Source organism: Zychaea mexicana (genome assembly GCF_025766255.1).
Source record: "Zychaea mexicana strain RSA 1403 chromosome Unknown BDB00scaffold_48, whole genome shotgun sequence".
Classification (NCBI taxonomy): Eukaryota; Fungi; Mucoromycota; class Mucoromycetes; order Mucorales; family Lichtheimiaceae; genus Zychaea; species Zychaea mexicana.
In genome coordinates, this window is record NW_026516711.1 from 246,727 (window position 1) to 271,035 (window position 24,309).

Below are 24,309 nucleotides of genomic sequence, written 5' to 3' on the forward strand. Positions count from 1 at the left end.
CGTTCCACAGATCACTAAAAAGTGCTGCCAAGGACGAGGCACCTATGACTCAGCGATGAATCTGAATCGATACTATTCCGTTACCATGAATGTGGATTACGTAGCATGAAGGAGACGGAACTTTGGCTATTGTTTTGCCGAGAAAAAGAAATCAAAAAGACGAGAAAAAAGTGCACAGCTACTAGTTGAACTATTTAATTACTTGATAGGCTTGACTTTCTCTTTTTGCTAGCATTTCTCCATGGGAAACTACTATATGCTTTGTGTTAAAACTTATTATAAAGGTTGCTTTAGAGTTATGATTGTTGTATAAAATAGTCTTACCTTGTCATTCCAGGCGCAATTAGTAAATAACGGGTGTCACTAAAAATGGTGCACCGAGATTTGTGACTTGGAAAATATGCTTTTTTCTCTTCGGTTCCTGAAAGAACGCTTTGAACTACACTCCAAGCAAAATCTACTGTTCAAAATATAACAATGTCCAAATACATTACCTTTTTTCGAAGAAAATTTGTTAAGGACTCCTATGAAGAGGAGGCTCCCGCCTATTTTGACTCCAAAAGCGAAAAGTACTATTTTCGACAAAGCATCTAGTCCTTCACGACACTCAATCAAACTTACTCAAAACTTTTCGATTTTTGACAGGTACGTAAAACTGAATTTGGACATTGGATGGTCTATGCGCAAGGTTTATGGTCCTCGAAAACAAAAGCACAATATCCATCGCTACAAGAAGAAATGCAATGGTTTCGTCCGCTGCACTAGAGAGGCCTGCAAATTCTATGGCAAACATTTGCGCTCTCGCTGCGATTTTGAACAAATTCATAAACAATGCCAGCTTGGGTGTATGCGCTGCGGAGGCGATTTAGAGCACGTTGACACTTGTAAAACAGAGGCGTTCTACTATTTCGACGGCAGTAAATGCACTGTTAAGCAGATCGGCACACATGACCACGAACAATATACTGCGAAGCATCTATCGGAAGTAGAGAAGGAAACACTGGCAGAGAGAATACGAAGTGATCCAACGGTGACACCCAAGGCAGCAATTCATGGCAACAACAAGCGAACTGGGGAAATCGTTGAATCGATCATTAAGATCAACCCAATTCTTGGCACGAGGGACAGAGCCGAGTATGAAATCAACGAAGTACGCGAGGAACGAGATATTCCAAGAAAAGGTGAATTTCTCGGCGACTTGGGCAAGATTATGAATGAGTTCCCTGGGTACTTCCTCCACGCCCACGTTCTACCAGGCTCATTCTTTTTGGCGTATCGGTCACCGACTCTTAAAGAATATGTTCACTTTCAAGATTTTCCGGCTGTTACCGATGTCACTTTCAAGGCATTCGAGAAAGGATACTATCTCTGCTCAACAGTGATCTATGTTCCTGAGCTGAAAAGACACACAGTGATCTTCCAAGCTGTCCTGGATGGCCTTTCACAAACCTACTTTGCCCAATACTTTTTTGCATTCTTCAGAGTACAACGTTAAGTTTGAAGGCAACAATTCCTTTCTCGGTATGATGATGGATTTCTCTTTGGCACAAAGGAATGGATTTCTGCAAGCCTACACACAGTACACCAGAAAGGATGACGGCATGCGGTTCCTAAAAGGGTGCTATATGCACTGGATGCAATCCGCTCAACGTCTCAACAGCAATCACAGCATCGTTCTACCCGAATCCAGCGAACGATTTCGTGAACTGACCTGCATCATTCGGACAACTGAAGATGCTGATGAATTTTGCCGTAGTTGTAAGGAACTGGTGACAAATTTCAAGCATACTTTCAAATGGCTCAAATGGTGGCTACAACCATCTATAAGCAGCATGATTTTTCGACATCGCTCAAGCATGAATGACGCCCTCCGCAGCCACCCTTATCGTACCACAAATGCAGTGCAAGCGTCCCATAGAGATTTATACCGAGATACTGTACACAACTTGCCTATATCTCTAGCGCTTCCACAAACGTTGAATTATATCCGCTCAGATGAATTGACACTGAAAAACTATGAAGAAAATGCGGTGCCTGCTTCATACAACAGAGCACCACGACAAACTCGTAAACGATCAAAGAAAAACTTTGACAATGATGGACGTGCTCCGGATGTTTTCGGTAAACTTGTTAATGATGTTACCACCGATCAACAACCACTGGACCATTTTCTTTATGACGACCAAGCTGAAAGCAAGACACTATCACAAGCAGAACAAACCTCCAACAAGAGCACCATGCCCTTCGCCAAAAGACTTTCGAAAGAGGATATCAAAGCAGTATCACAGCAAGATATCTTGAATAAGATTGATGAACGCGCCCTGCACCTTTTGGATATGAAAGTCGATCCGTTCACGTTGAAAGAAATTGAGACAATGGCTGAGAACTTGGAGACAGGGTCAGACGAAATAATGCAGTATATTATGGGTGTCGAGATGAAGAATGAAAAGAAGAAGCAAGAAGTGAAGGAGAAAAATGCAATGAGCAAGACCAAAGAAAAGATGAAGACGGAGAAGAAAACAGAGAAAACGATGGACACGAAAACTGAAAACAAGCAGAAGAAAAGAAAACAACCGGAAAATGAAGCTGAGGACTTATGGCCAGTAACAGGAAAAGTCTTCGAAGAGAACCATGGTGAATTTTAATGGATTATTGGAGCGATTGACAGTATAACTGAATTCAATTCAATAGTTTCGTCCATCGAGAGATCCCGCTCGATTGCTCGTTTGGAATTAGCAAATCAAAGCTGACGGATGGTGTGGATATCGTGCCCTTGCTCTCCAATTTCATGGTGACAAGATCAATATATCAAGGTCAAACAAGCAATTCTTGATCAGCTTTTTGCGAACTATGATTTCTACCGCGATACTCTATGGAACGGACGTGAGGTCATAATGCAAAATGCGATCAAACGAATGGAATATGGTATCACACCAGAAACAGCACAATACCAGAAGTACACTTGCTGCAGATGCATATACTGTACCGATTGCAGTATATGATGATCGCTTGGATTGAACAGTGTTTTGTACTTGCCTTTTACTATCCCAAAGGGAACCAATCGACAACCGCAGCCAATAACTCTTTTTCTTAGCTCAAATCACTTTAACGCAATGGACCTCGTTCCATCCAGAGCACGACATATGGAGTGGCCACCCGTCAGACCTTATCATGAGATAGGTTGGCATCGTCTTGGCTTAAGAGAGATTACAAGACTACATGGCAGTTAGAAGACGCTTGATCCGAAAACGAGAAACAAATTTTTCATAGACATTGGCACAAGTGTCATATAAAAACAGCAGAATAGAGTTTATTAAATATTACCAAATATCATAAATTTCGGTTTACACAGTGCCAGAGCTAAAGCAAAGTTTAAAAGAGAAATTAATATATGGGATGCATATACGAACGGTAGAAACCGCAGGAGAGAAAGGAGTGATGGGTGCACTTTTTCTGGTACTTTGTCGGTGCACTGTTTTTGTGCGCCTCGAACCACCGTCACATCGCTGTCACAAGTCTCGGTGCACCATTTCGGCGGTGCACCATTTTTCGGTAGAATTAATAAAAGGATCATATGCTATTATGCGTTGTTATCAAGCATGAATTTAGCATAGTGTGTATCCATATCGTTGCAGCTTTGCTGTCGATGCTAGCAATAGCGTATTCTGCGACGACACATTGTAAGCTATTCATAATTCCACGTCACTGTTTCTAGCAAATGGATATCGTGTAAGATTTATCGTTCAACATAGCAACGAGTTTCAGCTGATTTCGTGTTGTGGAACACGGTGAATGTAAGTTGCATAGAATGATGACTCATCAAAGCGTTTCAGGCGCGTTTATCGAGCATAAAAAGTGTTAAAAAAACAGTTCCACTAACTGACGGTACCTCTTTATCCATGTAGTATTTGCTCGTAAGATAAGAATGTTAATGGAGGACAAAAAAGACAGACATAGTGATACGACAGTCGGCTCTTTTTATCCCAATTTCCCCAGCGAAAAATCCCAGCCACATGGAGGATCATTTGTGCACCGCGAAAGTTTCGTTTTACGTATAAGGAAACTCTTGCCTATGAGTCATCTCAATGACACATTATTGCTGCATAAAAGACGAGGACGTACTGCGCGACGACGGAAACTTGTAGCCGGAATGCACGATACCGCCAAAGAATCACGAGGACGAGGTGAATGCTTTCACTTTCTCATTTTCGATTGCTCATCTCTATAAAATGATCGATCAATTAAACTCATTAACCATTTTTTTTGGCATAAATCACGTTTGAATGAAAAATAATACATAAGTCGTTCGAGATAAAACATATGACAAGTTCCTCGACTGGTTGCGACAGCATAACTTTCCTAAATCCAAGCTTGTCTTGGCAGAGTTTCCAGGTAACATCTGGATAAACAAGACATTTAAGTTGAAATAAACGTTATCTCTCGAACTTGTACTGACAAAGGGATTAAAATGTCATTATCATCATCATAGAAACGGGTCGTGGTATGTATCATCATCACAGCTATAAATATTTATAAAAACTGTCTTCTGTTGCCAACCTTATACATCATGAAATTTTTACTGCTAGGTATGATGGCAACGTCTGATATTGAGGTAATAAGATGAACATAGAGCAATGGGAAAGAGAAAGAAGCATACTAATGATCCCATAGCCTGGTGAAGTCATTGTTTCCGTACCAAAACAGTTTCTTATCTGCAATGACACTTTGCAAAAAGTATACGGACAACATCCGTTAAGCATGCATCAACTGCTCGCGCTTCATTTATGCTTTCTCAAGCGTGACCCGAACTCTTGGTGGAAACCTTACGTCGATTTGTTGCCCAGCCACTTTAATACGATGCCCGTCAAATACCCCAAGATATTGGCGGATCATCTGCCTACCTCTTTGAAAGGTATAGAATCTGTGCATTTTGCATATGCACTATTATGTTTAGTCCGTAAAAGTAAAAGAGTTGATGATGGTGCTGCGTATGTAGTAGGAAGCTAATTGGAGATTCATGTAACAGATGAGGTTTCACAGCAGATCAGAAAGTTGGAGTCAGACTATGCGAGTGCATTACGCTTTCTAAAGGTATGCTCTACCAGGAATAATTGAACAAAAGAGAGAGAGAGAAAGAGAGAGGGAGATAGGACATCTGTGTGTACACAAACATACATACGCAAGAACTCTCCTTTCCTGCTCTGCTCCTTATGCTGTGTGACACTTCCTATACGAAAGAGAACTAATATTATTATAGATGCGAAACTTACATGAAACTGTTAGCTATGAGGAATATGAATGGGCATGGTTATGTGGTATGCTCTCGTCTCTTTTCTTGTTTTCGTCGTGAGATCTGTGTCCCTCCAAACTATGTCTGAAACTATGAACATACGTATCGCTAAAAAAGGAAGTTTTTTGACAGTGAATACCAGATGTATCCATATGTCAACCATGGATGCTACAGCCAAAGGAGGAAATATTGCTATGGCCATTTTGCTTGATTTTTTGAATCACTCCTGGGAAGCCAAGGTAACAGACAGGCGGTGCTCAATATCTACATGGTGGAATGCAAGGGTAGGAAAGGGAAGGAAGCTGCATACTAATGTAAGGGTGGCGGCACCTGTGCGCGTAGATTGAAAGCGGATTTAATGTTCGCACTCAGTGTTTTGAGATTCGTACGTTGACACCTTACAAAAAGGGCGAACAGGTAAATAATAACATGTACATTACATAGCATATTAGTTAATGAGTTTGGCGTCGGTCACTGTACACCGATAACGGCGAGAGTAGACAAGAGCAGTCTGCGAACCTAGATACTTAAAACGAAACGTTCTGCTTATTTTCCTTGTGTGCAGGTATTTATCAACTACGGACCACACGACAATATGGCAATATTACGGGAATATGGCTTCGTTATACCCGACAATGTGTTCAACTATGTCTCACTTGACCAAGAGGTCTGGTGTTTGTTTGACGAAATGGAAACCGCACGCGGATCACGGCTTAAAAAAGCGATTTTGGAGAAAGAGGGGTACGTGATGAGAAAATAAAGCGTTATAGCGCTGTTTGTCTCTGTGGCTCTTCGTATGCATACAGGGTGGGCTCTAACGTAAAATGCTTATTCTTTTGGTTAATGATTTTAGATATGCAGGGTGAGTAGTTATTGCGAACAGACAGATAAGGAAGGGGGAGGGGAAGGGAGAGAGGAACTAATAGTGGGATAAGGGATGTGGAATTAGCGAGGGAAAAAACAAGATGTTGGTTAGTGTGGTTCTCACAACAGCTTTGTTAACTACAACAAAACAACAACATTAAGGGATTACTCTATCAAACGACGCGAAATATCATTCCGGTTGCTTAGTGCCCTACGACTGTTAGCAATTGATGGTTCCAACTCGCGCGTAGCATTGGATCAAAGATATCTCGAATGGCAAGGCGCTGTTATGGGCGAAACAGAAATAATAAGTCAAGACAATGAACGGCGGGTACTGATCATGCTAAAGTCGATATGCGATCGAGTCATTCAATCAGCGAGTGACGAACAAAAGACGCTGCTTGTAAGTACTCCTCATAATTGTAAAGCGCACACGTACTTCCAACCTATTACACCCCTCTCTCCACTATTTCCAAATCAACTGAAGTTTAATCGTTATTAAGGGCATCAACTCGAACGAGCCGCAAAAAAATGGCGTCCATCCATTCGCACTAAGGTTTTTGCATCAAATCTGGGAGGAAACCGAAGATATTGCAAGATCGACTGTATTGGACATTGAAGAAAGAATAGGACAGATGATATGATTTGTATATTATGTGTGTGTGTGTGTACAAAACGAGAAAAAAAAGGACAATGACAACAAAAAGAGTAAAGAAAAAACTACTACTATGATGGTACTACGGGGATTGACAGGAAAAGAGTGCTACTGAATTTGTGTTGGTGCTGATGATTTTACTGATTATGATGGTGCTGGTTGGTGTTGTATGACACAATTGTTGATGCTGTGATGTAGATATATTTCCATTAAAGAATATCGGTTGCGTCTTGGGCTAATGCAAAACTTCATCTTGGTGGTCGCTTGACGGGGGGTGGATAGGGCCGAGGAAGGGCGGGCTTGGTTGGTCTGTCTGGTGGCATGCCGTTGGATGGTAAATTGAAGTTGATGAGTGAAAAGAGCAAAAAAGATGATATGTAAATGAGTTGCTCAAGCAGCTGTAGGTGGCTGTTATAGCAATGGCAGTTAGAGGGAGGGGAGAGAGAGGTACCTTTTGAATTGACAAGCAGGATTGAAAGCGAAAGCCAAGGCCCTTTTATAGTTTACATTGTTACCCGCCAAATTTCTGCAGTAATCACGATGGATGGCTTACTGCTTTGCTGTCAAAAGAAAAACAAATGAGTTGGCTAGTGTTACTCCTAAAAAAACTTATTATTAAAGTGCAGGCACTCCCCAAAGTGGGCGTAAAATCGGCAGACAGACAGCAGCTCCACTAGGTCACCACCACCAGCATTAAGCAAAGTAAAGCAGCTCAATCGATGCGCATTGGGGGAGTAGTAAGCAAAACAGGTAAATGAAAGTGGGGGTGTTGATGAGCATGATATGGTTGCGTTGATTTCTTTCTCTCGCTCTCGTTCACTCGTGTCTGTTTCTCAAAGAGATCGTCAGACATGTTTGAAACGTCAGACATCTGTGAATTTAATTTGACTTTGTAAAGCATGGCTCATAAAACTGGGGGATTGTTTATTTGCTTGTTTGTTTGTTTGTATGTACACGCAGCGATTGTAAATAGAAAAAAAGCATAGCATCCTACGTTTGTATTATTGTTATGTGAGACAACATGCACCAAGAAAAGTAATAATACAGCATCCATAAAAAAAGAAAGGAAAACAGAGATTGTTGTCAAAATGCAGGAGTAAAGCAAGTCGCACTCGCTCGCTCATTCATTCACTTGTGTTCTCCGAGCATACTGCTATTAAGTATGTGGCTGTGTATATGTTCTTCCATACTGATCTCGTGAACCCACATGTATTATACACAGAGAAGCTTGTTGGAACCCACAAGGCACCATCATCATCCCGAGAAAAAGTGGTGAATATAATAGCTAGTCTAACTTATCTACGTACATGCATTTAGGGGATGACGACACACTATGAGAGATAGCGAGGCGACATTGAAAGGGGTGCTGGTGAGCACAAACCTTATCTACGGAAATAATTTTGCCTGTCATCTTCAACAGTGACAAGATTTCATATGAGAATGGGTTGATTATCATGCTTGCGGTCGATGAGCATAAACTCCTATATAAACGTCAATTCTAAAATTCACACTGCTGCAAACCGTATACTGTAGATCTCCCTTTCTCTAATAATCAATGCCTTTATTTCTTATCGGACGCAAAAGATGTAAGAGTTGTAGTAGTATCTGATACGGTTTTTTTGCGGCTTATGATTACTAGAGTTGAAATATATCTAAACCATCAGCCCTCACTTCCTTATTGTCATTCTTAGTAATTACTGCTCAGCATCCTGCTACTACTATTGTTCATACTACTCAAATCAGAAATGCAGCTGCAGTAATCACCACCCGCGGATTGATAAACAATTCCGGCATCCAACATGCATCGACAACAGATATTACAGGTTCGTGACATGATGATGATAGTGTGCTACATAAAATGCAAAACGTGGCATTCTAATCATATGCTCTCCGTACATACCAGCACCACCATCACCACCATCAACGGTAGCAGCACCCGCCAGTTGTGAACGACAGCAACTTATCCAGATCAAACCAAGACCCAATTTTTGTACCAATCGCCAACAAGACAGTATGTAAAAACATACAATCATAACCGCTTCACTTATTCCAAAACATTTGTCCTGGCTGTATAATGCTCTAATGTATCCATCCCCATACTGGTACTGGGGGAACAACCGGATTTCTTTTTTTTCTTTATGCTTTCCTGTCGCTACTATCAGACCGACATGTTGTGATATTAGGTAAAGACTAAAAAATATTCTAACAGTTTCTACAAGACTTATCTACTGCCGATAAATAATAACTCGTGTCGTTCTATATTATACATTTCCTTCTCCTCCGGATATTACAAAATGGGTTTAAAGGATCGGGGTGGGGAGGTACTATATGGTTGTTAGTGCATTTGTGTTTCCGAGAATCCAGAACAATGGCTAACACACCAATATCCAATATGTGTAACTACAATCGTGGCGGGGCGCAGGGTTCAAACTCATGCAGGAACTCAACAAAGGAAGATACAATGTGACCATAATTTCGCCGCGGTAAGCAGTCAAGTAAACAAGACAAAAACGATGCCAGCCACGAAGCTATGTCAAAAACGGGCAACACAGATAGAAGATAGTATCGAATTTTAACAGGCTATTTTCCTATCTTTAATATGTACTCGATGGCGACCGCGATGCAAATGGCTGGTCGGCTCGCTGGGCAATTGATCTATCACCATTTACAATGAAAATGCAACAACAGGAACCATTTTGTATTCACCCCCCTTCTCGCCAGGTAAGAATGCTGCTATAAGATAACTCCCCCTAATACATGTTATGCGCAACATGTATATGTTTTGAGCATAGAAATCTTTGAAACATGTGTTTGACAACGCATCACAATAATAAAACAAATCAATATTAATCACATATGCAACAGTACTTCGGTCGGCACCATCGAATTCCGTTGCATTACTGAGCCAGTCCGCAGCTACTCAAACAGTATCAGTTATTATCAAGCACAATGTAGTAACATAGGTAAATATAAGAGTAACTTGAGCTTGGTGAGCATGAAACATTCGGATCGACTTATCAATAAGCTTTATTATTATATTTTGTTGTTTTCAGATTTTGAGAAACAACAAGTCCTTTGCACGTCGAGAATCGGCGAAAGTACGTTTATGCTTTTGTGTGCAGTAGTACATCAATATGCATTTAAACTGTTTCGGCTTCTGACAACACCAATGTTTCTCAATTTAAATGCATACTACGTATGCCATCATATTATTTACCATATGATGATGTTTATTGTTTGTCATCTAAGTAGAGGACGGCGAATCCTTTTCACTTACATACGATGCTTTGGTGATTGCCGTCGGATCTTATTGCAACACTTTCGATATACCGGGAGTCAAGGAGCATGCTTACTTTCTAAAGGATGTTAACGATGCCCGCCGGATACGAAAGCGAATCATTGAATGTAAGTGACGGTTTTGGCAGTGATAGTTAGTAGTAATGGTGGTGTCATAGTAGTAGTATCACAGTCCCGACTAGATTGGTTCATGTTTATCCGATCTATCTCACACACACAGATATGAAAACTAAACTAACAGGGGCGATCATCTCTGTATATACTGATACTTATTATAGGTTTCGAGGAAGCGTCACGACCTGGCCTTGATGAAAAAAGAAAAAATGACCTCTTACATTTTGTGATTGTAGGAGGCGGACCTACGGTAAGTAATTGAGAGAGAGCCATGGTGTTTGATGGAAACAGTCTATCAAAACATTATGATTATATTACACAAGATCCGACATAGTGTATCTAGTTTGTAGTACCGTGTTATCCCTATTTCCCTCGTTTTCCAGATACAAACAAATTTCTCACACATACACACACTGAAATAATTCAGGGGATCGAGTTTTCCGCCGAGTTGTACGATTTCATTTCCGACGATGCCATTCGAACCTATCCTGAAGGTTTGGTCTCGCGTGCGCGAATGACACTGTATGATGTAGCACCACAAATACTTGGCTCGTTTGACTCTCATCTTTCTGAATACACACACGAAAAATTCAAACGCAAAGACATCCAGATTAAAACAAGTAAGTATACTTGAAGATCCGTATTAATAAATGTGTCTGGAGTAACATACTCGAGGATACTTCTCACAAAAGAGAAAAGAGATGGTGAACATCATGCACTCGCTGCAAGCAGGGTGTATTCTATTATTGTCTCAATTATCAATCATAGTATTACTATCACCAAAGTAACAACGTTGCTAACTGCTGTATACCAATCAAAACAACATGCACCTATAGGACGCTTTGTTGATCAGGTTGAAGGCGATCATCTTGTCATACGTAACGAGGGAAAAGGTATTACCTTGTAACTTAACCGAAACAAACCCTTTATGAGATATGTACTCATTTATTTGTTCGCCAACAACATCAATGACTCTACAATAACCGCATACCCTGAATGTTATTCAAGTTAGTTCCATATGGTTTACTCGTATGGGCAACAGGACTTATGCCGAATCCGCTTGTTGAAACACTGTCCGATCGAGTAGCTTTAGACGCCCAAAACCAAAGGTCAGTGGACAAATGCTAGTAAACAATAGTAGCGTTGAGTGTAAAACAAAGATACTTTGTTTACTTTTTCTTTTGTTTGTCAGTGTAATTTCGCTTGACTAACTCGGCAACAATATGCAGAATGATCACCGATGGGAAGCTGCAGGTGCTGAAAAAGGTTACCAACTCTATGCTCCAGAATGTGTATGTTGAGCATCATCGCCATCATCGGTGTTAATCCACGAATACGGAAATCGTTTCACACTCGTTATTTTAATAAACTATCTATTACTTATAGATATGCTTTAGGAGATTGTGCGAAAATCGAAAATAATGACCTACCCGCCACAGCACAAGGTAGATTACAACACAAGCTGCGTGACAGAATTTTGTGGCTAAATAAAAAGACAAACATTTATGATTATATAGTTGCTATGCAGAAAGCATCGTATCTGGCAAAAGGTATAGTTTCCCGCTATTAGCTGGCTCGTTGGATACAATCACAAACATTTTTGCGCTCCCGATGGGGTGGAAAAAGGATCGAGGCGTATGTGTGTAGGGACGTAGGATGGTGGTGCTGGTGGTAGTCAAAAAATGACACTTTTTGTGCCTTTAGTGCTCAATAGTGGTGGCGTTACTAACAACAACAGCTTGGAGTCAACGACCACGGCAAAAACAACACCAGCTGTAACCAATTTTATTTTCAAGAACCGTGGCATGATGGCGTACATCGGATCCTCGGAAGCCCTCGTCGATATGTCGTCAGTTCATGAACGAGCTAAACAATCCGGACATTTGGCATGGTACCTTTGGCGTTCAGCTTACTTTGGCATGACCGTCAGCACCCGTAACAAACTGCTAATTGCATGCCATTGGTAAGTTGTACTATCTCTCGCACATTTTCAGTACATGCTTTGAAACGGAAACGATCCATATCGTCTATCGAGAGTGATCATGTACTAAATACTTTTGTTTGTGATAGGTTCTTGACATGGTGTTTTGGTCGGGATATTAGCCGTTTTTAGATCCAGTTTATTTTGTCTTCTAACACTTTTTTTGTTATAATCATATGTACACAATGCATCATTTATCCTCTACAAGTAGCAGTAAGCACTTTTTATATATGAAACATTATAAGAAAAACCTTTTCTTTTCACCACCCTCCTCACGCGCTGGTGGCCAGCTCGGTTTTTCGGGCTGTTCAGCAGCCGTTGATGATGCTCCTTTCCCTGATGCTGCTTCCTGTTGACGGTGTGGTGTTTCACTTGCCGCAATCACTAGAAAAAGGACAAGACGCGCGAAATAAGTGAGAGAACTTTACTAGGGAAAAAAGATCGATCAGTAGCCACTTACACTTTTCAAGATAATCATCATCAATATCTTCGTCGCTACCGTCATGCTGCTGTCGTCCACCATGCATGAACACCATACGTATCTCTTCACGGAAGTCGTCTGTAAATTCTTGGCCCTTTTCAATACGATCGATGATTTCTTCTAATAGTCGAATCTTGTGCTCTGTCTTTTCTTGATATTCCTTGTAATCCATCTTGAGCCAAATAAGCTGTAACGCCTCGGAGCCAAATACGACCCACATCAGATATTCGAGGAAATAGGGTAAATGCCGTTGTCGTTTGAAATGGTATGCTAGCGATGATAGATTGCCTGAGCCAAATTGAGGATCTCGAGGACTAGCAGACGACGATGTGCTAGTGCTGGACCATCTTACGCTATTATGTGCTGGTCTGAGCGTAGTAGTAAAAGAAGTAGTAGTAGTAGTTGCAGCAGCCGTAGTAGTACGCGTGCTGCTTAAACCGAGGTTCCATTGCCAAAGGAATGTTGTCCGTTGTCGAGGGATTCGGGATGTTGCTGTTGTGATTAAGCGAGGTATAGACGATCGCATAAGTGTGGTAGTTTGTGTGGTCGAGTTATTTTCCTTCTCCCGTTCACTTCTTGCCCACTGTATGTGACTGTGTGTCAAAATGAACCTCGCTTTCTTACTTTTGGAGGGCAACTTTTCTAAAGCGCGCGGCAGGAACTTTTCTCAATTAAATATTAAATGAGCTGCAACGAGGAAAGCGATCGATTACCATCCGTTCAACTGCCATTGAGTAAATCGTACACATACGCCAGTCCAATACCTCAATCCGTGGTTGATTCAAATGAGGCGTGTATGCTTGGCGTTGACGAGGCTGGCCGTGGTCCCTGTTTAGGTAACCATGCTGATAGGCTGGAAAAAAAAAGACAGACGAAAACGTGAATAGGAAAATTAAAACCTTATTTTTAGGACCAATGGTTTATGCCGTTTGTTATTATCCTGCCTCGCGTCATGACGAATTCAAGGCGCTGGGATTCGACGGTAATTTATTAGTGCTAAATTGCTATCCGTGCCTATATCACAATTCCCGAGGGATTAAAAAGAGAAAGAGCATGCTTTTTGGTATAATTGAAACTTGCCCTGGCTGATGAGCTTAATTTATGCGTGTAAAAAAGATTCCAAGAAATTGACAGAGGAAAGACGCGTCGATCTTGCCAAAATTATCCAGCAAAACCTCGATTGGGTTGGTTGGGCAGTCCAGGTCATTGCTCCTCAGGAAATATCGACCAATATGCTCAGCCGGTAACAGAAAGTCCAACGCGATCGGGGGTGGATGGAGGGTGGGGGGCCGGTCTGGAGAGCGGGTTAAAAGGAAGCGCTTGTAACTCAATTGCACAAACAAAAAAACAATATTGGCTGTATAGACCCCCTTACAACCTTAATGAAATGGCACACAGCGCAACGATGCAACTGATACGCAATGTCTTGAACGCCAAGATCAATGTGACAGAGGTAAGTGGATGATGGATACACATCATCGTACAAATGTAAATAAGGAAGTATAGCAAAAGATGCTATACAAAAGAGATTGCTAATGTAGCACTTTAGATCTTTGTGGATCCCGTTGGTCCATCCCAGTCGTACAAGGCGAAACTCTCGCGATATTTCCCCGGTATCGAGATTACTGTCGAGCCTCGCGCCGACTCCTTGTATGCGTCCGTCAGCGCGGCCAGTATTTGCGCCAAGGTGACCCGCGACCAAGTACTACAGCACTGGATATGGCTAGAACCTGGGCTGGAAGGCAAAGTGTCCAAGTCATTTGGATCTGGTTACCCATCAGGTATAAAAACAGGGTGTTACCTGATAGGCGTTAGTCAAGGTGGTACTCATAAAAATTATAATAAAAAACGATGACTCGGGTGTGTGTGCGTTGTGATCTGTGCTTCTATTAGATCCAAACACCGTAAAGTGGCTAGGTGAAAACGAGGATCCCTTTTTCGGGTTTCCTAGCCTGATTCGCTTCAGCTGGAAAACAATTAGCAACCGTATGGACACTACGCTTCAAGTGGAATGGTAAGAAAACAGCGGTTGGAAGGTCTAGCAAGACAGAATAGCTGATGGTGTATATGTTGCATACGTAGGTCGGAAGATGAAGATGAGGAAGACACTAAGCCGAAAAACATAAGGAAACGGAGAACACAGGCTCAAGCGCCGACAGCAAACAAGGACACTGGTAGCCGTCAGCATCATATGAACGGCAGAACCTATAAACAGCTCTGCTTGGAAACTGTCAATACACTTTAATCATAACATTTCATTTAACAACATCATGTACATAGTAGTAAGAGCATAGTAAATATTCATGCACGCCAGCTTCAGTTCTTGTACGCCCCCTCCTGTCTGTTTTCTCCCTTTCTTCCAGCCCCCTTGTTTACATTTTCTGTTGCCATCTTATTCGGCGTTACGTATTCATGAGTGATTGTTGTACGAGCGAGACACGAATATAAGAGAGATAGAGAGAGAGAGAGAGTTAGGAGGGGGATTGCTGTTTGTTGCTGTCATTAAAGAATATAGACTTTCTGTGCTACGATTAACAACGTGCAACCAGAATGTTAACCTTTAGCGGGAATCTTTCATGATCTAAGAATAAACTGGGTTGTTGGAGAGCAACTAGCGATGGGTTGGTTGTTGTACCAGCCATGAATGGGGTGAAAGAGCCAGAGCGAAAGACAGAGCCCAAAGGGATATGAGCGAGAGAAAAGAAGAGAGAGATTGTGTGTGAGTGGGTGATGAGTTCTTTACCCTATTTAAATCCTCTCTCATTCTATTTTTTTTTCCTCTTTGAATTTTTTTTTTCTCACTTGTCTCTTTTCCCTCTCTTTTCTTCCTGCTTCCTTACTCGCTCGCAGCATATCTTCTCTCTCGCATATATGAACAGAAGTGACAAAAGGCCCACAGTCCGAGGCATCAAACGCAATCTTTCCAAATTCACCACGACTATCTTACACCTCGGTCGCCGTCGTGATAGCAACTCGACAGCTCGTCGGTATCAGAAAAACAACGCACAACCATCACCACCACCACCATCATCACCTTCGCCACCCGCCTCCTCTACTCCATCTCCATCACCACAACCACCGCCGCCACAGTCGCGACGCTTCACCGCCCGAGTTCTCGGATTACACAACAAAATTTGGCGTAGAAAGAAAAAACATCAGCAACAGAAGCAGCAAGAAGCAGACGATGAAGACGACGACAACGACAACGACGACCAACAAGCCGTATGCGGATGTGGTCGACCACTCGAAGCTGGCTGGGAATGTCCTCACTGTCGTTTCACTTGTCCAACCTGTCAGCGAGCTCTTGGGGAAGGCGAGCAGTGTAGTCGTTGCCAGTCCAGCAGCGATTCACCATTACCAAGTTCCACGATCGCAAGCTGATCGTCTTGTATGGAGAAAGTGCACCTGAAAGGAAGCAACCTAGCAACCTACTTAATACTTGACATGCTACACAAGCAACTAAGCAACTCATACACACATACCCATTTCCGCTTCTCTTCTTATTTCTCCCATATATCAATAGCCGTCCCCTCCGTTAATGTATTTTATATTTCATCCAACAATAACCACCCCATGCAACACACCCTATAATACACACTCACCATAAGAAACACACGGGCTGGAGGAACTCACATCTCCACCAGTACCCTCTACTCACCTCTTACCCACCCAATCCAAACCAGTATGTAATAGTTTTTTTCGTTATCTAGTTCACATCTACTACTAATCATTTTGTTCTCAGAAACAGCACGAAAAAGAAAATGCACAGCACTTTATACAATTACTCGTTTTTTTTATAATACATGCATTTCAAGGCAATTCGCCGTCCTCCATATCTTGCCTCCGTTCTGCTGATATTGGTTGCTGCTGTTGTTGTGATGATGATGATGGTTGTAACACTGGTTGTGATTGCGGTCTTTGTAATGATAATGATGGTTGTGGTGGAGGTTGTAGTGGTTTCTGTTGTTGATCATCATCTACTATGTATAGCATTCCGTTCTCGGCAGATTGTTGCTGCTGCTGCTGCTGCCCTGGCTCGTCACTGCGCGGATTCCGCCGTCGTTTTGATGGACGGTGACCGACCATGCCCACATGAACAGCTACCGAGTCGTCATCCTCATCGGCAATCGACGGAAGGTTGTCGCCAAACCCAAAATGGTACCATCGCACATACGTGTTCTCCGTCTTCTTCGCCTTGCGTCCATGGAAAAGACTGAAGCTGATAGGAGTGTCATTGTCATGCGGCTGCTCGCTCGCATAATCCTCAAGCCACTCCCACGGCTTGGACTGGTCCATAGATGCTTCCAGATGCTGTTGCTGCTGCTGCGGGTCCGTGGCGTTTGCAACGCCCAAAAGGGACGAGGCAAGTCGAGTGTTGGAGAGGTAGATGTTGTGTGTGAGAAATGGCAGAATGCGCTTTACACGACAATGGAGCATCGAGGGGACACCGCTCAGCTCGTTGTGCATCGCCTAAAAATTATAAAAAAAAACCGGTTTAGGTAAGACAACTGGTCCAACAATACCCCCAAAAACCTGTTACTAAACTTACCGAGAGATGTGAGAGATTGGTTTTCCGTAATTCCCTTGGCACCTCTACAGGGGTAACATACAAAGAAAGAAAGACTGAGGTTATGTATTAAAGCAACCATAGAGGAGCCCGGATGGGGTTTTATACGACCAGCTTGCAAAGCAAAGTGCGAACTCGCTTACCATCAATAAGCAGGGACACTAGGTCGAGCACAAACTCAAACATGCGCTCTTGACTACCGTTGCCATGGACGATGGGGTTCTGTAGCATAATAAGCGTGATAATTAGTAAGTTGCCCGTGGTTACAATTGAAAAATTGCTGTCTTGACTTACTCCCAGCAACGGGACTAGAATCTTTATCCATTCCAGTATGTCGCATTCGTCCTCCTTCGGGTGCTCCCATATCAGCGAAACGAAGGGAACCATCAGCCGTAGCCGCAAGAGCAAACTGTTGGGGGGGGGTGGCAAAAACGATAAAGTTAGCACACCCAAGAAAAACAGTTCTACACCACGCTCTTACCTTATTCGGATATCTTGAAGCATTACACCGGGTGTATTGCTGGAGGACGCTGCTTCGCTCTCGGGTAACCCTTCTGTCTTTAGCAACGTGACAGCAACCTCCTATGTACCACAAGAATATATTAGGACAGCCAAGTCAGTCGTTAAATCAGACTAGATTGCAAAAAAACGTACCACATTCTTGGCTTGCTGGAGAGCACGCGACGCGTCAGCAAAAGAAACGTGATGCACGCTTTCCATAATCTTGTACACGTTCATCGCAGCTCTAAACTGCTCGACTTGTCGGAACAGCGTCTGCACCAGCTCTATCTTCTTCGTGTTGCTCCACACATCCTTGGCCAGCAGATGTTGCATGACAAGGTAGAATGCCTGGCATCGCTGTCCATAGTGTGCAGACGATGTCTGTTGCTCGCATACCGCACCGTTGCTGTCGCTCGTGGTGAGCAGGATGGTATATGGGAACACGGTCGCTGGTGCCTCTTCCGAACTGTTTCCTTCCAACATGCGCACCCCGTGATTTAAAAGTGCCAATATGATAGGTTCTCGCAGACCATGGATCAGGTTGATCAAAAAGTCAAATCGACGCTGGGTATTTTGTTGCTGGCTGTCCGTGTCGCTTGCAGAAGCAAGGACCGCGTCAAAGAAGAACTTTACAAACAAATCAAGTTCCTTATTAGGCTCGACGTTGCCAGCATCGGACGTTGCTGCTGCTCCTGCTCCTGCTGCTGCTACTGCTGTTGGCGCTGGGCTGGTATCAATCACCATGGCGTCGTTTGTGGCATCTTGTGCGCCTGGTGCCGCGGACGTTGACGTTATTGTTGTGGAACCAGAGTGCTGATTAATCATAATGTTATCAAGGAGTAGGTTTAACTGGACGCGACATTGCTCCTCGTTCCACTGGCTCAAATTGGCGAAAACAGCTTGCAGTCGCTGGCCAAAGCCGGGTTCCAGCAAGTCATTCGGGACCATGCTATCTTGGCACTCTCGATCAATGTTCATGTTTCCACCAATCAATTCGTCGACAATGCTCAGCATCTTTTTGCGTATTTCTCCCTCGCCTCCAGACGGACTGTGTTGTGTTGCGAAATGGTGGTATATACTATTGACATCGCGCGTGCATGCGCGCCGGAACCAGTCGAGCTGTAACAGATCGGTTCGTAGTTTCAGTAGATCCTGTATTAACAGGCTGCTATACGGAAGGTTGGACACGATCGCGATTGAATTTCGCACAAGGCCAAACATGTAGTCCAATTTGTCGAGGTTGGTGGCGAGCTGCGGCTGTCGCCGGACTTGCAGTTGGAAAATTTCGTCAGCCCTCAAGGCCCACGGACCGTGCGGTTCCGGACGATCCTGTACCACAAGCATTCGAACGAGGTCGATCAGATTTTTACAAAGCTGTCGTAAAGGTTGTGTTTCCGCCGTCGTTTCTGTCCATTGCGATTCACACCGCTGCTGGGCTTCGCGACTGATCACTTCGAGCCAAGGCAGTACAAAATGCTTCAATACCATGTCGATGCTGATCAACCGACGTGTGACAAGCAATGCAAGGAATAGCGGCAGCCACGTGTGCAACTCATGCAGATCGTCTAGTAAGGTTGCACTGATAGGGCTGCATTGCTGGGACAGCCATTGTATCACAGCATCGTCCAATTGACCAGTCAGAGTTGACTGATCTGCAACGCCTTTTACAAAATCTACCATAAAGCAGATCCGTTTGCGGAACTCGTACAACTCTTCTTTGTGTTCCTGAGAACCCGTTGAAGACGCTGCTATTGTGTTGATCTGTTGTTGTCGTCCGTATTGCTGTAGTGTTTCGAATACGGTGCTAAACATGGAAATTGTCCAGTCACTCGTGTTCTGATATCGCGAACATGCCGAGTCAATGGTGCTATGTACAGTGGATGCCGTAGGATTTTGGATGAATTGGCTGAGCTCGGTTGCTAATGGTACATCGTTGCGACTTGAATATTGTCGTGCTTTCGGCTGCAAAGTCATATATTTGACTTGAGTTAAAACCATGTTTCTTACGCTTTTCTCGAGAGCCGTAAAACCAGAAAATCATCTACCTTATAATGCAGGTCTCGCTGTAGCTGTGTCCGCATATCGTCAGTTATTCGATAGCCCTCTTGAACAAGCTGGATCATATACATCATAAGACATCGTTCCCGAATTCCTCGACTTTGCAGGCTTTGGTGCTAAAAAAGAGCCCCAACACGGTCAGTACCCATCAAGGGTGCAAAATCTTCATTTCATTTTGACTTACCTTGGCCCAAACAGCTTCCGCAACGCGTTTGCCGTTATTTACCAGCTTCCATATACTAGCGTGTCGACGGAGCGTGTCAATTGTAAATGAGTATACGGATCGCTCGTTCGTCTTTTCGAGAACCCACAGAGCGACCTCGATGATACCGAGATAGTCCTTAGCACATTCAAGCATCTTAATGATGGCGACATATTGCCGGACGTTCAGTAAACACGAGCCAGGCGAAGTCATCACGCGCCAATTATCTTCGCCAATACTGTGGCAATAGAAGGAAAAGTCCAAATTTAGTTAGATGCACCAGAAAATTTATGCAGCTTAATAGGTCATGACAGAACTTACGGGACGCTCTTGACAACAAAGCGCTTCAGCTCAGGAACAAGCCATTCGGATGTAAAATTTAATATCGTATATCGTGTTGCTCCTCGCATGACTCGAGCCATGTCTTGATCATAGCAACTCGTGAGCGATAAGTCCATGGCCTCGAGTGAATCGTCTGAATCAGGCTGCGTGAGGCTCGTCGCTTTTTGACCAAACAGGGTGCTCAAATCATCGTCATCCTCTGATCCGGACACTGCTACTGCTCGCTTGGCAAGTCGTTTTAATTGTGCAAGCACTTCATCCTCTACTCCGTTGATCTGCCCGTTGCGCGTGCCATAAATTGCCACTCGTCGTTGGTTGATGAGATAGGGAGGTGCTGGCGTCAAAAGCGGAAACGAGGCAAGATAGTTAAGGCATCGAACAGTTCCAGGTTCATGTCGCCTTCGAGGCTCAAGGTCACCACGCGCAATAAGCCGTAATAAATATTTTTGGTATGAGAATAAATGTAACCGGATCAGCGTATCAAATAATAAAACAACAGCCGGCTTTGGATCGTTTGCTACAGAGATAGATTATAAGCATACCATTCGTAATTATGCAAATCAAAAATAAACAAAAGAAGTTTTCTTCTTTACCCATATCAACCATCATATCGCCAGCTGCAGCTGCAGCATCTTCTTCCGACTCCATCTGCGTATCCAGCCACTGGATAAGTACATCCTGCAGCATTGCTTTTCGATCCGAATTCTGATCACGCCAGTGCAACAAAATCGAGCCCACCAAATACGACCGCCAATCCCCATGTCGTGATCCACTTGTACCCCAACGACACATTATGTTCACTCGTTGCTGGACAGTAGATGTATCCTTGCTTAGTACACCACCAAATATGGAGTTTGCTGCAGATGCTGCCGTTTGTCCTTGAAGATCCATCCAGCCATTCTCGTCTATCATCAAGCCTGTCCCACTGTCGACATTTCGTCCAATACAGTCCAGAGTTCGAATGATATGATCCTCATTGACTTGGGTGCGTCTTGTTTCTTCGAATTCCGCCCGACTTTCTGACTGTACAATATGTTTACAGTTTCCATCCAGCCGTAATTGGTTCTCCTCTAGCGTCCCGCAGAATACTTCGTTCCGTGCCTTGACCATAGCCCAATACTTTTGCATCACATGACAAACGTCCGGTAATGCGACAGCGGCATCTTTCCGACTCTCATCTCCGAATATTGCATCGAACAGATGGCGGTACTGGTGGTATAATTTGGGGATCACGAAAATGTCGGGCGTTGAAAGGAACAAGGACTGTGTATGTGTGAAATGCAAATTGCAATGAGTTTCAAATAATAAGAAAATGCAAAAATCAGTTGACGAACCTGCAGGAGACGTTCGATGTATCTTTGAATGTCCCGATAGATATCTAAAAGCCCCTCATTGGGCAGTTGCCCTAATTGATGGATAAGCTATAAACACAAGACGGATGAATGTCAATTTTACTGCTGTATATATTTTTCTCCGAATGTCATCACCCTCACCAGCCCTTTACGCATCAACGCCTCAGCACCTAAAAAGAACTTACAGCGCCATATGCCTTGATAAGTGTTTCAATAAGCAGCTTCATCAATGTCCGGTTCCGTCGATATTCGTCGACATAGTCTTGTACAACAAATGTCAAAAGCAACCACATGGCTTCAAAGGAATTGCATTGTGCCAACGAATCCAAGGTCCATTTCAAGAATGTTCGTTGATCTAACAGCCCTTCACAGTACTGCCACTTTGTCAACTTTGTGCTGTATGACCATCGCTGTTCAAATCGCTCCCGATTTTCGGGTGTTGCCCATGGCTTTGATGCATTGTCGTGATAATTGCCTGGTGTGCTTGGATGTCCTTTGTATCCTCGACCGGAACCAGCGTTTGTGGAATTGGATGATTGCGCAGATGAAAGTTCGCTAAGCTGTCTTCTAAGATGACTAACGACGACGGTCGTCCATTGATAAGCTTGTGACACTGATGTTGCATTGTTGTTAGCATTGCGTTGGCTCTGTACATGAATTCGCTAGTTAGTAACTCAATGCATGAGTATCAGTGTCACTAATTTTTCATGTAACATACCATTTCCGAAAGCCCGACTACTTTGATATACCATGCAGCTCTAAGCAATGGCACTTGTCTCATGGCCAAGGTTTCCAACAGCTTTTCACCCTTGAATCCATGTGGTACATTTTTTGCCAGCTTACGCAATGGTTGCGTACCACTTGCTAACTCGTGCATCCACTGCTCTTTCTTGCTCTCGATGAGTGTTGAGCGCATAGGCGGCTTGAATGTTGAAGTTCTGTAATCAAAGAACACATGTATTAGAAGATGGATCATGCATATTTTCCTTATCCTTTAAGAAAGGACAAGTTAGAGCATTTTCTCCTAACTCACCCAGTGATTTTGGCAGCGTTGCGTTTTCTCTTGAGGACGTCCACAGCAAAGGAGCCTAGATCTTCAAGTACACGTTGATCATCCTGAAGTTTACTATATACCATGTCATATGCACAGGTGTGTTCATTCTGGATCACGCAAAAAAACAAAGCATTAGTATTAGCGCCATTACCACTTTTCTCCACAGAAAGAACCGCACGCATAAATAAACGTATATACATACCGATACTGCAGGACGATCAATAAATCCAGTGCGTACATTGGACTCTGTCGTAACGTCCTCGATTTGATTCGGGCGTTGGGGATACATGCCAGGATACCCAAGCGATGGCATTGTCTTACAAAGTGGCGGGATCCATCGTGGCGGTTGAAGGGTATATTTATTGAGCTGTTGGTTATGCGTGTTGTACTTTTGCATGTTGGGCGAATGGTAACCGGGTGACGAGGTAGTAGAGTAAGGAGAGGTCATTGTTGGTGTTGTGGTATTATAAGAAGATCCGGATTGTGTTGAATGGTTGCCATGGGCTTGATGTGAATGGGAGCTAGGATACGGCACTCCGAGACTATTATTGTTGTTGTTGTTACCATTGCTGTTATTCATGGACGCTGCGTTAGGATATGAGGGATTCGAGGAGGCATAACGCGTATATTGTGCTGAATGTAGGCGTAAGGTTGGACAAAGAATATGTGTGTTGCAATATTGTTTTCAAAGAACAAAAGAGATTAGTTTTCTAACGAAATTTCAAATAGTGTTTCTAATCATATGAATTCATGCCTATTACTATCTATTACTACTTTTTTCTAACACACACGCACATATACACACTTGTAGGCATACATAAGCATAAGCCATAACACCCCCTTTTCTGCAAGCTTTACTGTGTATCCATGTGTATGTGCGTATGTGTGTATTGACAGCAGGATATAAAAGGAATGACTGGGTCGTTGGTCAATCGCCGATTCGCTTACCTGGGTGCCTGCCTGCCATTGTGAGGCAAATAGGTTGAATTCAGTGTGGGAGGGTTCGGTGGGATGGTCAATACTGTGGTAAGTGTGTTTTAAAAATTAGAGAAGGTGAAAGGAAGGGGGTGAAAAGGAAGAAAGCTGACCAGCGGAGGGCTAATTTTTATTTTTCAATGGAAGACTTAGTGACCTTGTGTAATTGGTCGCTTCCTTGCGGTACAATTAGAGGGAGGATACTTACAAATGAGGGATAACACAACTGAGAAAAAAACCGTATAATGGGGGTGGAGGAGAGATCGCGGAAGGTTGAAATCGATGCTGAAAGTGCTGAAAGACTAGGTAAAAGAGAGTAAAAGATCTAAAGAACAAAAAGGGTACAAATAATGGGAACGATAAGATAGACATTTTATAATATGAGTCCTCTGGAGCAAGTTCTGGATCCGATACATCATAGTCCACACCTGGATGGCTGAGGCGGTCTATTTCGCGCAGGACACAAAGCAGAGGCGGCCAGGGTCGATCATTCTGGTGGGCAGGAGGCAACGGATAGTTTTGTGGGTGTTCTTGCGAAGGTTGAGCTCGTTATCGCGATTTTGAGCAATGGTCGCC

General features: G+C 43.2%; 6 protein-coding genes across 6 annotated transcripts; 4 read left to right on the forward strand and 2 right to left on the reverse strand.

The window, feature by feature from the left end:
* Nucleotides 1-4,588: 4,588 nt before the first annotated feature.
* BDB00DRAFT_765520 (uncharacterized protein) lies at nucleotides 4,589-6,798 on the forward strand (the record flags this gene model as incomplete). Its single annotated transcript, XM_053119513.1, has 9 exons — nucleotides 4,589-4,612; nucleotides 4,672-4,912; nucleotides 5,027-5,091; nucleotides 5,258-5,315; nucleotides 5,423-5,529; nucleotides 5,633-5,707; nucleotides 5,856-6,031; nucleotides 6,317-6,557; nucleotides 6,658-6,798. The coding sequence occupies 9 exons, from the start codon at nucleotides 4,589-4,591 to the stop codon at nucleotides 6,796-6,798; spliced, it is 1,128 nt and encodes a 375-aa protein (XP_052978668.1).
* Nucleotides 6,799-9,230: 2,432 nt separating this feature from the next.
* BDB00DRAFT_910438 (FAD/NAD-P-binding domain-containing protein) lies at nucleotides 9,231-12,640 on the forward strand. Its single transcript, XM_053128656.1, has 14 exons — nucleotides 9,231-9,292; nucleotides 9,498-9,530; nucleotides 9,675-9,772; nucleotides 9,863-9,925; nucleotides 10,059-10,214; nucleotides 10,385-10,470; nucleotides 10,648-10,840; nucleotides 11,057-11,113; nucleotides 11,233-11,329; nucleotides 11,450-11,512; nucleotides 11,607-11,665; nucleotides 11,738-11,775; nucleotides 11,966-12,183; nucleotides 12,291-12,640. Exons 1-14 carry the CDS (start codon nucleotides 9,243-9,245, stop codon nucleotides 12,331-12,333), a joined length of 1,254 nt encoding a protein of 417 aa, XP_052978669.1. The 5' UTR covers nucleotides 9,231-9,242; the 3' UTR covers nucleotides 12,334-12,640.
* BDB00DRAFT_977098 (uncharacterized protein) lies at nucleotides 12,311-13,262 on the reverse strand. The gene is made up of 2 exons (XM_053129933.1): nucleotides 12,662-13,262; nucleotides 12,311-12,585 (listed from the first exon to the last, which is right to left on the reverse strand). Exons 1-2 carry the CDS (start codon nucleotides 13,206-13,208, stop codon nucleotides 12,440-12,442), a joined length of 693 nt encoding a protein of 230 aa, XP_052978670.1. The 5' UTR covers nucleotides 13,209-13,262; the 3' UTR covers nucleotides 12,311-12,439.
* Nucleotides 13,263-15,203, forward strand: BDB00DRAFT_828850 (ribonuclease H-like domain-containing protein). Its single transcript, XM_053123892.1, has 7 exons — nucleotides 13,263-13,518; nucleotides 13,593-13,664; nucleotides 13,799-13,925; nucleotides 14,048-14,135; nucleotides 14,232-14,463; nucleotides 14,576-14,696; nucleotides 14,765-15,203. The coding sequence occupies exons 1-7, from the start codon at nucleotides 13,365-13,367 to the stop codon at nucleotides 14,925-14,927; spliced, it is 957 nt and encodes a 318-aa protein (XP_052978671.1). The 5' UTR covers nucleotides 13,263-13,364; the 3' UTR covers nucleotides 14,928-15,203.
* Nucleotides 15,171-16,278, forward strand: BDB00DRAFT_438489 (uncharacterized protein). Its single transcript, XM_053117390.1, has one exon. The coding sequence runs from the start codon at nucleotides 15,413-15,415 to the stop codon at nucleotides 16,061-16,063; it is 651 nt and encodes a 216-aa protein (XP_052978672.1). The 5' UTR covers nucleotides 15,171-15,412; the 3' UTR covers nucleotides 16,064-16,278.
* Nucleotides 16,279-16,492: 214 nt separating this feature from the next.
* Nucleotides 16,493-23,206, reverse strand: BDB00DRAFT_765585 (uncharacterized protein; the record flags this gene model as incomplete). The annotated part of the gene is made up of 16 exons (XM_053119519.1): nucleotides 16,493-17,152; nucleotides 17,232-17,273; nucleotides 17,385-17,471; nucleotides 17,544-17,658; nucleotides 17,731-17,831; nucleotides 17,904-18,472; nucleotides 18,557-19,712; nucleotides 19,796-19,924; nucleotides 19,993-20,248; nucleotides 20,332-20,869; nucleotides 21,132-21,615; nucleotides 21,687-21,757; nucleotides 21,886-22,351; nucleotides 22,423-22,642; nucleotides 22,738-22,865; nucleotides 22,961-23,206. 16 exons carry the CDS (start codon nucleotides 23,204-23,206, stop codon nucleotides 16,493-16,495), a joined length of 5,268 nt encoding a protein of 1,755 aa, XP_052978673.1.
* Between the last annotated feature and the right edge of the window lie 1,103 nt (nucleotides 23,207-24,309).